General features: G+C 33.8%; 1 protein-coding gene across 9 annotated transcripts in view; it reads right to left on the bottom strand.

The window, feature by feature from the left end:
* Positions 1 to 14,721, bottom strand: part of PDS5B (PDS5 cohesin associated factor B) — a 231,882-nt gene that overhangs the window by 69,055 nt on the left and 148,106 nt on the right. For all 9 annotated transcript variants that reach the window (XM_059902735.1, XM_059902736.1, XM_059902734.1 and 6 more), the window contains 5 exons: positions 14,475 to 14,556; positions 11,547 to 11,595; positions 9,120 to 9,259; positions 7,135 to 7,250; positions 1,426 to 1,531 (listed from right to left, as the gene is read on the bottom strand). In XM_059902735.1, coding sequence (XP_059758718.1) covers positions 1,426 to 1,531; positions 7,135 to 7,250; positions 9,120 to 9,259; positions 11,547 to 11,595; positions 14,475 to 14,556 — 493 coding nt within the window. The remainder of the gene's footprint in view (positions 1 to 1,425; positions 1,532 to 7,134; positions 7,251 to 9,119; positions 9,260 to 11,546; positions 11,596 to 14,474; positions 14,557 to 14,721) is intronic.

The raw sequence follows: 14,721 nt of genomic DNA, 5'->3' as shown, positions 1-14,721 counted from the left end.
TAATATTCTATTTAATTTGAGTTATCATTCCTTTTACTTTCTATTAGTATTCATTTTATTACTATACTTTATAACTTACATATAACAGAATACATTTTATTTTTTTATATATCAAATATGTCCTATAAAAAAGCCAAGGAAATTAAAAGCTCACTTAAGTCAGTTAAAAAAACAAAAGATTGAGATGTCAGTAGAAAATGAACACAGGATAAAAGTAATGAATTCACCACAGAGAAGACACTAATGATCAACATATGAAAGGTGGATCTAACTAGCAATAATTATACAAATTAAAACATTATTTTTCGCTTATCAGATTAGTAAAACTCTTAAAATTTTATACTATTCCAAATTTGTGAAGATAGGAGATAGGCACCTTCATACACTGTTTACTGAATTATATGTACTGTATGAGTACGATTTCTCTGTAAAGGAATTTGAATACACATATATCCAAGAATTTTGAAAGTGGTCATTCTCTTTGACCCAGTAATGTCCTTCTAGTATTTAAAAAAAAAAAATAAAAGAAAGAAAGACATTAGCAGGAGATCTTAGATATATTTACCTTAGCAGTAATAAAATTAGAAAAATCTAAATATCCAACATATATGAAAATAGTTGGGAACACTATGATATCCCCAAAATGAAATAATCACCATTTCAAAAAATAATGTTTATTATTATTTTTAGTATGAGCCAGACACTCTGCTAAGACATTAAGTACGTGATTTAATTTAGTCCCTGTGAGAGAAGTACTGTTACTAACTCCATTATAGATGAGGAAACAGAGGCAATTAACTTAAAGCATACATCTAAAATCAGATCTGTTTTTTGACACTCTTAAAAATACTGTCTTAAAAAACATTGAGAAAAATGCTTATAATTTATTATGGGAAAACAGTCAAGATACGAAATTGTATTTTCAGTCTGATCTCAACTATATAAAAGTGTACATTTTTCTAAAGATGAAAAGGAAACAAAAGATACTTATGAATGATAGGCTTCTCAATGTTTTCTTCTTTATTATTTTATATTTTCAATGTTATCAACAATTAACTGATATTTTTGTAATCAGTAAAAGGTAGTAGTATATTTTAGCTAACAAAATAACACACAAAACGGACTTTAAAATTTTGATTCTTCCTGTGGTAGGGGTAAGCAAGTTCTTTGTTCACTAATGAAAGCTTCAAATTATAATCCTTAATATAATTAATACTAGGTTATATTATACAATTTAAACCTGAGAATACTTAGCTTACATGTTAGAATAAACATGCAATTTCAAAATTACCTAAAAATGATTAAGAAAATTTTACTTCAGGTTCTATAAACCTAAAGAAGCAAATCTCAAGTCTAAAAAATCCAAACTATACATGTTTAACAATTGTCTAATTAGGCACTTAATTTCACCTTAAGCATATTTACCTTAAGCAGTTCAAGACCTGCCCTGATGGCTTGATCAGTCGGAACACCCTCATCTTCATCATCTGCTGTTCCATCTATTGATTTGTTCACTTGCTTTATAAGAGCACTAAAGTATGAAAAAATAATTTTTTTCATTTTTTTTAAACTCTTCTATTAGCAATGTCTAAGAAAAATAATCCTGAACATTTTCTACACAGACCACAACTAAACTACATAAAATTTGATACAGCTGTTGCCCAACCATTATGGCAAAACAGAGAGCTATAGTAAATATAGCTTCTTTTGGAAACGATATTTTCCTTTGTCCATTCAAATGAGGTCAAAATGTTATCTGATTTGCTGTTTATTAATGCTATATTTTTATTCTTGTATTTTCCGTGTAAAGTTTATGCCTAAACATGTGAATGATAATAGATGTTTTCTAACTATCTAAAGTTCATTATTACTCCAGTCAGTAGAAAACGTATACTGAAATAAAGGATAAATGGCAACATTAAGCACTTTCAAACCATCTAGCAAATATTACTGTGTCTGGCACTGTTATAAAAGCCAGAAAGGCCTCCTCCTGAAAGGTGTAAAAATGCCACATAACAGACATACAATAAATCCTCACTAGAACATTCAGAATAGATCAAAAAGGAAACACGTTTTGAAATTTTCTTCTAAAAACAAGCTTATGTGATTTTAAAATAATCATTTGTAATGCACTATTATTGAAAATAATCATTCGCTCTGACAGGTATTTGTTCTTTTTAACAAAAAAAACAAGTAACAAACAGCAGGTTACAGACATAATAATATCAAAATATAAGAAAATTCAATTATTCAATGTTCCTTAAAATGTTTAGTAGATCTACATTTCTACAAAAATACTATGTACTCAAATCTAAGGTCAAGCTACAAGTCAAATATACCTGTCTTCCTCGCAGCGTCCTCTTAAATTTATCATTCCCTTAACGATTAGTATCTTTGAGGATGTTTTGTCCTTTTCTGCCCGTTTTCCCTGATTAACTGATTCTCATAGCTCCAACTACCCCAAATAAAAATCTTCAGCCTGAATCCTCTTCCCATATTTTGATCAGTCCCAAGGTTTTTTTTTACCTAGATGTACCACAGGAATGAAAAATACCATATATCCAAAATTAAATTCATTATTTTCTTCCATGAGTAAGAGCATGAAGCTCTCAGTCTAGTGAGGGAAGGCCAAAGGCCAAAAATAAGCAAACAAATACATTAAAATCAGGGAACAATAAGGACTAGAAAGAAGGCTAAGACAAGAAGACAAGACCCTTGGTTAGCCAGGGCAGTCAGGAAAGGCATTCCTGAAGAGGTACAATTGAGCTAGTAACCAAAGAACAAGAGTCAGTGATATAAAAAAATCTATGAGAAAAAACATCAACCTGGAAAACCAAAGAGAATCAACTGAAAAACTATTACAAAATACTAAGAGTTCAGTGAGGTGACACCAATAAAACACTAAAATTCGACTGTGCTGTTCTGTATTAGCCAAAGCCACCTAAAAAATACAGGCGGGTGAGGGGTAGAAGAAATCTATTTATAATGACAAGTCAAAATATACAAAATAACTAGGAATAAAAAGTTTTAGGGGCTTCTCTTATGGCACAGTGGTTAAGAATCCACCTGCCAGGGCTTCCCTGGTGGCGCAGTGGTTGAGAATCTGCCTGCCAATGCAGGGGACACGGGTTCGAGTCCTGGTCTGGGAAGATCCCACATGCCACGGAGCAACTGGGCCCGTGAGCCACAATTACTGAGCCTGCACGTCTGGAGCCTGTGCTCCGCAACAAGAGAGGCCGCGATAGTGAGAGGCCTGCGCATCGCGATGAAGAGTGGCCCCCACTTGCCACAACTAGAGAAAGCCCTCGCACAGAAACAAAGACCCAACACAGCCATAAATAAAATAAATAAATAAAATTTGAAAAAAGAAAATGCTCCCTATTTAAAAAAAAAAAAAAAAAAAAGAATCCACCTGCCAATGCAGGGGACACGGGTTCGAGCCCTGGTCCAGGAAGATCCCACATGCTGCAGAGCAACTAAGCCCGTGTGCCACAACTACTGAGCCTGTGCTCTAGAGCCTGCGAGCCACAACTACTGAGCCCTCGTGCCGCAAGTACTGAAGCCTGCGCGCCTACAGCCTGTGCTCCACAACAAGAGAAGCCACCGCAAAGAGAAGCGCGCGCACGGCAACAAAGAGTAGTCCCCGCTCACCACAACTAGAGAAAGCCCACGCGCAGCAACGAAGACCCAACACAGCCAATAAATAAATAAATGAATGAATAAACTTATTTTAAAAAGTTTTAAATGCACAGAATCTGTACATAACTTCTGAAATTATATTAAGGGAGCATAAAGATTTGAAAAAATCAGGACAAGCATGGAAACACAGTATTACACAAATGGTGTTTTTCACTACATCTCAGAGGAACACAACTTGGTGTGGGACAAGATTCAACAGACACATTCTATAGCTCATCTGGAAAAATTAATTAATGTTTGGGAACATCTAGTATATTTTAGGGGAGGAGGGATGAAAGAACTTTCTCAATGAGATAAAAATGTATCATAAAAGCCTCAAAAGACAAAGAAACCAAGGCGAAAATCCAGTAAGACCCCAAATATAAGAATTTATGCTGTAATGAGGGAACATCTCAAATCAAATGGGAAGGTATCAATTTTTCAATAAATGGAGTTGATACAACTAGCTATCAGGATTTTAAAAAAGAATGGATCTCTATCTCCACCTTGCATCGAAATGAATTCCAGACCAATTAAAGACTAAATGTAAAAAACATAACCACTTGATATGATACCAAAGGCAAAAGAAATCATAAAGGAAACAAATAATAGATTATATAATTTAATATTTATTAATGTCAAGCACAAATTTAAAAGGCAATCAAACTGTGTTACTAGCCTTACTTTATAAAGCATTCATATAATCAATAAGAAAAAGACAATTCCTCTAAGCCACTCACAGAAAAATAAAAAGAAACACAATTAGCCAAGAAACACATAGGGAAAAAACGTTCAACCTTATTCACAATTTTTTGTTTTTTTTTTTAAATAGTACCATCATTCCCCTATAAAAAGGCAAAGACTGAAAAGGTTAAGTCACTATCAGGAAGAGTTAGGTGAATTGGACACTCATTGACTACTGGTGGGGAACAAGAGTGGAATCTTTCTGCAGCGTGGTGGCTAAAGCAAGAGGGCGCTGGAGCCAGACTTCCTCAGTTTAAATGCCGCTAGCTATTTCCCAGCAATGGGAAAGTTACTCAAACATCTGTGTAGCTCACTGTTCCTTACCTGTAAAATGGGAATAAAAATATTTCTTGCCTTATAAAGTTAAGAAGTGAGTTAAAACACGTAAAACACAGAGAATCAGCCCAGGCGTGTTATAAGCACTAATGGCTACTACCTGTTACTAGTATTTATGTTTGAACATTTCTTCTGTAACACCATGACCTACTAACTGCTAAAGTCAAAGACCTGTTTTGGTCCTCAGGTCTTTCTGTTCATCATCACACATATTACTGCTGGAAACTTCTTCTACCTCAAGTTTCAAAATACTGCAATAACCTGGTTTTCTTACCTTTCTGTAATTTTTCTACTGTTAAAAAAAATTCCAAGGTTCTGTCCATGATCTTTTGATCTTTTTAACTTTTTTCTACATAATCTTGCTCAGGGAACTATCTATTCTCACAGTTTCACTTTAAATTCAATTTGCCTTGATTAAAAAATAATTGCGTCTAAATAACCAGCACATCCTTTCTTACCAGCTCCTTTCATTCTTTTCATGGTAATACTATTCATCATCTGGACTTGACCCCGTATACTTGTGACTCCTCCCTTTTATTCCTCATTTCCAGTAAGATGACCCATTTTTCACATTGTTCTTTCAAAACCTTCCTCAAATATGTTCTTTCCCTTCCATCCCACTACCACCATCCACAGACAATTATAACAACATCTTAGCAGTCTATCTCTTTGACTTCCCTCCTCCTATCCATCATCAATCATTCCTGGTTCTCAAAAGAGCAAAGAACAAAGTAAAAGCTCTAAAGTTAGATCTTAAAGGCTTTCCACAATCTGATCCCAAATGCTTTTTTAGAATCACCTCATAACACTTTTACACTTCTCCATATTGTACTTTAAATAGATGGCAATCATTTTCTAAATATCCTTGTTCTTTCTTATCCCAGTTAGCTTGGCTTATATTAATCTCAATACCTAGAATACTCCTCCCATTTCTGTAGAAGTACAATCTTACCCCATTCTTCTTCTTAGGTCAAATACTACCCCCTATGAGCAATCTTCTTTCAGTCCTCTGAACACTATCTGCACCAATTTTATAGAACTATAATATAATTTCCTGATTAAAACTCTTTATTCCCTTACTCAACAGAAGGTTGATGAAAAGCAGAAAATATGCTTTGCCAATACCTAACTAGCATTACTTCAAATATATTGTAGAAGGCATGGGATTATTTATTTAATTAATGAATTTCAGTCTGATTCAGATTCTTCCTTGTACTAATATAGAAGGTTCTGGTTTTTTGTTTTGTTTCCTTTTGTTTTTCAAACTGAAGAACCCTTTCTTCAAATGAAAAATGATGCAAGAGGAGTCCAAAGTGACAAATGGGCATCCAAAGTAGGGTCTGTCTCCCTACTCTATGGAGGGTCACAAGTGAAAAGCTACACCCTATGCCCTCCTCAAAAAAAAAAAAAAAAAAAACCCAAAGGGGCTTTACTGAGTACAGAGTGTACCATTAGTATTATTTATTTTAGATTCCAATATACCTCTGAAAGGTACTACTGATCACTAATAAATCAGTATGCTATATATATATTGTATAAGTACTTTCTTTTTTCAACCAGTTGAAAGATTTTAGGAAAAGTTATTAAAAAAAAAAAAAGAAAAGGAGACTTCGCTGGCGGTCCAGTGGTTAAGACTCTGTACTCCCAATGCAAGGGGCACAGGTTCGATCCCTGGACAGGGAACTAAGATCCCGCATGCCACATGGTGCAGCCAAAAATAATTAATTAATTAAAATAAAATAAAATAAAATAAAATAAAAACTAAAAAGAAATAAATAAATAGAAAAGAAAAGAGCTCTTCCCACATTTTACAAAACCAAGTACAGATACAAAAAGAAAGTATTTTCCAAGATATCACAGTCAGGTGATAAAGTTTCAAACCTGAAACTTTAAATGAAGGTTGTTTTAAAAATAACATTTTCAGTTCTCAGATATCTGTGAAAATGCATCATATGTTGTTTTACAACATATTCACTTAGTTTTCTTTTCCTGAGAACAGAACTGCAATTTGTTTCTATTAGTTAACCTATGCAAGCTAACTAACTAGTATACTAGTAACAGACAAAAACTAGGCTTGGATTGACAAATTCTCATCCAAATTGAAAGAGTACCTAAATTAAAATAAATAACAAGAAAAACTAAATACATACATATATATATACAGAGGAGTGTATGTATATATACAAACATATACATATATATGAATAGATCTATTTACAGATATCTACAGATTAGGGTATAGCCATTACGTATATACATAAACCTATACTATGAGTGCCTTACTCAATAATGAGCGCAGGTACCCAATAATGATTGACTACTAAAGCATGAATTAATTAATAGTGATGAAAATTCAATATTTTAATATACAAATACCTGATAGATTCAGTATCTATGTGCACAGGTGCTATCCTCTCCAAGAGAAACTTGATCATTTCCAGAAAAGGATTTGTAGGCTGTTTGGGGTTGCCCAACTTCTTAGTTATTTCACGCTGTAATGTAGATTTTTAAAATATTAAAAAAGTATTTTTAAATAATTCATTACATTAAAATGTTAAGAACCTATAATAATTAAAATCATGTAGTATTGGTGTCGGAATAAACAAATCAATAGGAACAGACTAAGAATTTAGCATAGGAGAAAGGTAATATTTCAAGTAAGTAGGAAAAAGATAGATTATTCTATATATTGTTATATTGAAATACCTGAACAGACATTTAGAATAAAAGCAGAGTTACATCCCTATCTCACAACTTATACCAAAAATATTCCAAAACGAAAACAAATACGAAAGAATAAAACCAAGGGTCAGTGGATACACAAACTTCAACAAGCAAAATTATTAGGGGAGCTCATTAAAACTACAGATTCCTGGCTCTCATTGTGAAGATTCTCATTTAGTCAACCTGGCGTAGAGCCAAGAATCATCTTTTTTAAAAAAGAATTTAGGACGATACATGGGCAACAGATTTAAGAAATACTGACATCAGGGACTTCCCTGGTGGCGCAGTGGTTAAGACTTCGTGCTCCCAATGCAGGGGGCCCGGGTTCAACCTCTGGTCAGGGAACTAGATCCTACATGCATGCCGCAACTAAAAGTTCGCATGCCACATCTAAGGAGCCCTCAAGCCGCAACTAAGGAGTCCGCGTGCCACAACTAAGACTGAGCGCAATGTAAATAAATATTAAAAAAAAAAAAAATACTGACATCAGTAAACATTTTCATTGACCTGCAATAGAATGGGATTTCATAAGCAGGACTCCAAAGGCAAAAACCTTGAGGAGACTGCTGATAGACTTAGCGAGATAACAAAACTATAGTATGTAAAGGACATCATAAACAAAATGAAAAGGGAAAACTACAACAGATAGAAAACTATATCTGCAGCTTAATTAACATACAGTGCCATGACATACTAACAAATCAGCGAGATAAAGACAAGTATTCCAGAAAAATAGGCAAAGACTAAAAAACACACAATTTACAAAAGAAATAAGAATAGCTAATACACTGAAGGAGAAAAAATGGTCAGATGACTAGCAACCAATTTTACAAATCCTATCAAAATAATGATGTTTTTGTTTGAGTTTTGCTTGTTCCCAACAGTGATAACTGGTCAATAATGAATTTATCCTAAAGAAATGAAATCAAGACTGTGTAAAATTACTTAGCTATAAAGATTAAGTATTCTTTACATTAATCAAAAACTGGGAAAAAGGGGGCTTCCCTGGTGGCGCAGTGGTTAAGAATCTGCCTGCCAATGCAGGGGACACGGGTTCGAGCCCTGGTCTGGGAAGATCCCACATGCCGCGGAGCAACTAAGCCCGTGAGCCACAACTACTGAGCCTGCGCCTCTGGAGCCTGTGCTCTGCAACAAGAGAGGCCGCGACAGTGAGAGGCCCGCGCACCGCGATGAAGAGTGGCCCCCGCTCGCCGCAACTGGAGAAAGCCCTCGCACAGAAACGAAGACCCAACACAGCCAAAAAAAAAATAAATATAAATTAATTAATTAAAGAAACGTTTAAAAAAAAAAAAAAAAACTGGGAAAAAATTTAAATGTGTAACACAAGTGGGCCGTTCAATAAATTATGGTACACATACTCAATGGTGTGCTATGTTGCTACTAAATATAATACTGCAAAAGACTAATTAATGGGAAAGTAAAATGTACAAAGATACATGTATAATATAAACATACACCATAATATTAGCAACTGTCTCGATAGAGGAATTACAGTTTAACAAGTATTGTTATTTTTGTGATATTTTCTAAATTCTATGTAACGAATTACAAAAGGGGGCAAAAAAAGATTTCGAGGTTTCTCCAAACATGAGCTCTTTTTAAATTTCTCTCCTTACCACACAACCTTCAGCCTGTTTGCAGGAGCATGTTGGACTAACAAGTACTTCTAACTGTTTTCTTATTTTCTCATCATCTTCTAACACCTGTGTGAATTTCTTCATGAAATCCTGAGCCTTACCAGGATCTGGCAAATTTCCTTAAATTAAATTAAAATTCAATTAAAATACAATTTTAGAAATTTCTCAAAATAATAAATGAGATCAACATTTTTCATTCTTTTTATTACTTTGATGAATAATCCTAACTTACAAATTCATTTAATTTAATGCGATAAAAATCGTAGAGCACCTTCAATAATAAATTTTCACAAATAAAAATCTGTTTCCTAGAAACATAAAATAAGATCATTGTGAAGGACCATCTATGCAGAGAAAGACCAAACTGGTTATTTCTAAATAACTCCTTATAATACTTAAAGGCATTAAATGTCTACCTGAATAATACCAATTTTATTACTATCCCTTGAGCTTGCTGTATACATTGTTCTTTTGCAATTCAGAGCAAGAGATGAAGATCAATCAGTTTTACCAAGAAGAAACCATTTTCCTGTACTGCACTGTTTACTGTTAAACTATCCAGAGATAATGTACACACACACGCATGCTACTTGGCACCAACACATGCTGAGCGACACGTTCCAGGTGTTACTGCTGGGTAGGCCATTATCGCACGAGAAAGGATGAGTTCTTGCAGAATCAAAGATGAGTTTTATACTACTCTCCTAATACATAATGTATCAAAACACTTATGAAAGCTAATAAAATATTCATCCTAGAATCATTTTTTTCTGGCTACTCACAACTGTGAGGGAGAACAAGACTAGGTAGGATCCTTCTAATAACAGAAATTATAATATAGAACTATGGACTCTAATAAAAGTAGTAGAAATGTGTAGAATCTTAAAATATGAATACAGTAAATGCAGTCTTCAAGTTCATATACAACTCTGAAATTCCATTTTAAGTCTTGGCTAGATGACTGAATATAGTAAGAACAAATTTTCCTCCTAACTACTTGACTGTATGACATTTCCATATTTCTAGAGTACAAAAATTCTACTGTACTGTTTGTCAATAGTTTTGGAAAATGTCACTTTACAGCCCCTCCATAACATATAGGCATCATATTAAAGGCTACAATAAAGCATACCATTTAAGAAACAAAACAAAAAGAAAGTGAAATGAGGATAGAGGGAGGGGGAGGGAGAGAGAGGGAGAGAGGAGGGAAGGACGGAGATAGAGGGAGAAAGGGAGGAAGGGAAAAACAACAACAAAAAGCCCCTTTAATTCAGGATTCTACAAACGTACTAGACCATGGAACTCTTTTTTCTGATGATACTATTAACACCTGCAGGATATTGGCATTCCTCACAACAGAATTTGGGAAATACTGTAACTTGTTGGAAGAAAATGGATAGGGGGTTAAAAACAGAAAGAATATAGGAGACGATCTCCTTTAGGGGACAATGTCTGCAGCCAAACAACCAGGGAAATAGTTGTTAAAAAGCAATAGCACAAAATCACTTGCTTTAAGTTACCCAAAGGGACTGAAAACTAATTTATGTTTAACTGCTCAGGACTAAAAGATATTTTGGTCTTTTTGGGAAATTTCTACTCATGCTAAAACTTCTATCACTTAGTCTAATACCCAGTGAATTAGGTTACTGTTCTCTTTGGTGTCTTAGCATTACTTCCACACACATCTCGGAATATTTGTTAACATCTCAAAAATCCATCTAAGAACTCTTCATTACTACCACGTGGAAGCTCAGTAGAAGCATTCCTCCAGGTGTTCCTGATTTTCCCTCCATCCATATGCTATACACAGTGATCTCTGAGGTGAGAGGAAAAGCAAATGACCTACAAAAACCGCTACTTTTTCCTACCCCTGCCCTGAACAAAGGAGATGTGCTACACAATCCTTTAGTATTTACTGTTAAAGGCAATTAAATAACATTTTATTTAAAATCACTGAAAGCAAAAAAGCAAATTAACTTTTTTTTCAAAGAAGATCTTTTGTAGTTATTAGGTATATCTTTCATTGTAAATTTTGGCTCAGAATGAAACTAGCTTCAGATAGATTCACATTAGACCAAGCAATACCAAAGCACAGACGCAGTTTTTAACAGCAAGGTTACGCAGTAATTTGAATGTATTCTCAAAAATAAATTTATGTAATAAAACCCAGCTCTTGCTCGTATCAACACACAAAATAATCCTGTGTAGTATGCAAAATAAATGAAAATCAGAAAAAAAAGGAAAGCTGAGCGTGTTGGGGGTGAAAAAAAAAATCAATCAAAAAACTTTAATCTTTTCCTGTATTATCATAGCCTAAAATGGAACTCCAAGAAACACTTTATATTATCTGAAAGAAATGTTTCAAATAAACCTTAAATTTTACATATAATATTTGAAATAACTTACTTGTAATAACCATCACTTTTGAAAATATGGCCTTGACACTGGCATCTGTCTGTAAATCACACAAAAAAATGCAAAATTAAAATCTCCTGTACCAAATGTACCACACTAAAACAAGATGTAAATAATAGGGGAAATGGGGAGATGATAGGGGTATATGTAAACTCTGTACTTTCTGCTCATTTTTCTGTAAACCCAAAACTACTCTTTTAAAAAAGTCTTTTAATTTTAAACAATTAGTAAATAGCAAAAAAAAATTTCCTATCAATAATCTTCATTGTATTCTTCAGAAAGTTAAGTAAGCATAACCCACTCATGCTCTCGGCCCACACCCTGACCACCACTATATGCTCCTTCTTTAGCCATGTTTAAACTCCAGATGAACTGAATGGAAGGTAGAAGTGAAGTCATACTCCACTGTCATCACCTCTTCCCTTGTCCTGTTTTGTCAGCCTCCAAAACAAAAACAGATGACTGCTACATCAACCTTTTGGGACACAGAGATATTTTGTTTTTCTTAAGTACTCAAAGAACAAGACAACTAAGTTTAAAAAAGGAAAATAATCTGGAAATGTTGGTTTTCACATTTTTAGCCTATCTCAAACAAAAAGTTGACAATTAAGTATATAATTCTGATTGAACTGAGGTATTCCTAAAATTGTTAAGCCTGAGGATTATAAGGCATAGTCATGAAGCCACTGGGAAGACACTGGATGAAGACAATGAAGATGCCACTGACACATACAAAAGTTTTCCAAGAGTGCTAGTTATTTGTTGCATCAGGGTAGTATTTCAGTGAATGAATGTGCTCATCACATCGTGCTGCACGTAATGCACTCTGTAAAGTCACATGTATAAAAGATGTTTCTAAGAATGCTAGTTACTCATTCCATCAGGTTAGTGTCATTAAAAAAAAATGTCACTGAGCAACTCTGCATAAAATACTGAGCTAGAAAAACATTGGGGTGAAAGCAACAAATCAAAAAATAAACAAACAAACCGTCCCTATTGAGAAGGAGCTTTCTAAAAGGAAGGAGAGACAAAGAATGATAGAATAGAGTACAAGAGCTAATTCCCAAATATTTGGAACTTAATAGATCTGACTAGAAACATAAGATTTCTATTGTTGTTCAATTTGGGGGGAAAGAGGTGGTGCTGGCCTTACTAGAAGTTGATCCACATGAAAAAGAAACATCACCAACAAAGTACAATACTGCAAATTACAGAGTCACTTTGAGTGACACTGAGCAAATCAATTTAGTTACATGAAGTAGAAGGGCTACATTACTAAGAAAGAATAAAAACTATCTTAATCAGAAGGAATAATGAGGAAGCCAATGAAACATGTACTGATTATATTTATATCTAAGAGTCTTCCTGGTAAAACAGGCAGAATTATAAACAGCCAAAAGTTAAACACAGCTTTGTATTTTTTTTCTAACTTTATAATATCTACTACAATTCTCAGTATAAAGTGAATATTAAGTAATAAGAGACTATTAATTATCCTTTCACTAGAATTCCACTTTAGAGTACTATCCTCCTCCATTCTGTTTCTTCTTCATCCCCACCACACATGAATGAGAATTCCCTCTTTGATTTGGATAACTTGTTAATTATTTTAAGATAATTTAAAGGAAAATACCACGAAGTGGAAGGGAATAAAACATTGTAATTGAATTGAGATTGTATTTTATTTCATGTAGACTGAACAGGAATGTCATGAGACCCTCCCAAGTTTTTATGAACAGGCAAAGGGAAGAAGCCTCCACTAAATAAAATTTAAAGGGACGGTGAGAGTCAAAAAACAAAGTTATTTTTGGTTACCGTCTCATACATCACGCTGTTCAACATATGATCTACACACTTATGCTATTCGGCTGCTAATGACTTCAATAATGCCTAAAATCAGGAATAATTTTATACACATGCAAATAAGAACCTCTCACATTCTTGCAACTTTACCTAGAGGAAGTAAATTAACAAGTCTCTAGGTGGCAAAAAAGGGCACTTTATCCAGAGCTTATTACCTGAAACACACCAACACTGCATTATAACATTGACTAACACACATGTTTATTTGGCTGAAACACACTAACTTAACTGGGATTTTCCAATTTTCCTCCTTCGCACAGAAAGTACTGAAATAGCAGAATCTCTAAAATTAGTTTTAAGTCATTGACTATAAGGAAAAACTTTTTCTAGCAGGTTCAATATACTCAGGAATCACAGAAGGTTAAATTATGTTCAATAAACCATAAACAAAGAGGTCATTGTTAGCCTATAAAACAAAAATACTACTCAGTTGTAAGCTTCAATCAGGCAAACAAGTGGTATGAAATGCCTTATTACTAGTGATTTAGAGTTTTCCCTGGATGCAATTTAAAATGACGAGGCACACTGATTTTTAGATGAATTATACTTTTTATAGGCCTACATACAACATTCTCAAACAACATTGACTGGATGAATAACCACCATTAAATTATAATTATGAAGACCAGGTAATACATTAAAATTACCATAATATTAATTGTAAGTAAAAATATCATGATACTAAACTATAATTACATGATATTAAAACTTTCTATAACCACAAGACTATATAAAGATGATGGGAGCATTTTAGTGTAGCAACATTAAGTGTAATTTTACTCTATTTTCTATGCTTTCAATAATGCTGAGTTATTGTTTTGGTTTTATTTTTTTAATTTTAAAACTACCAAAAAAGGCTTCATTCTGTGTACACAGAAGCACATTCTCCTTCCTGTTGGGTATCACCTTTTGCAGATACAGTAAATTTCAATTTTTCTAAGCAATAAGTTTCTTAAAAATTTCAGTGTTCTAAATTAGAGATCATAGGTTCTAGAGTCAGAAGTGTTCCACACAGAAACAGTTGTTCAACACATAGGAAAAATGGTGATAACTTACTTTGGGTTGCTTAATTAAGTCAAGCAAATCCTTTACTTGATGTCGGAGCAGATTTTGACATTTCCACATTTCATTCAGTGCTCTGAAAAACACATACATAAATTTAAATAACAAAACAGGATAAACATTCTTCCAGAATATCCCAACCATGTTAATTTTTTCTAAAAGTTCAGATTACAAATGGAGATGACAGAGAAGGGTAAAATTTACAGGACTAGGCAATTGATGATACATTAAGAGAAAGAGA

Source organism: Balaenoptera ricei, chromosome 18 (genome assembly GCF_028023285.1).
Source record: "Balaenoptera ricei isolate mBalRic1 chromosome 18, mBalRic1.hap2, whole genome shotgun sequence".
Lineage (NCBI taxonomy): Eukaryota > Metazoa > Chordata > Mammalia > Artiodactyla > Balaenopteridae > Balaenoptera > Balaenoptera ricei.
Note: the sequence above shows the minus strand (reverse complement) of the source record. Positions and strands in the feature narration are given on the sequence as shown.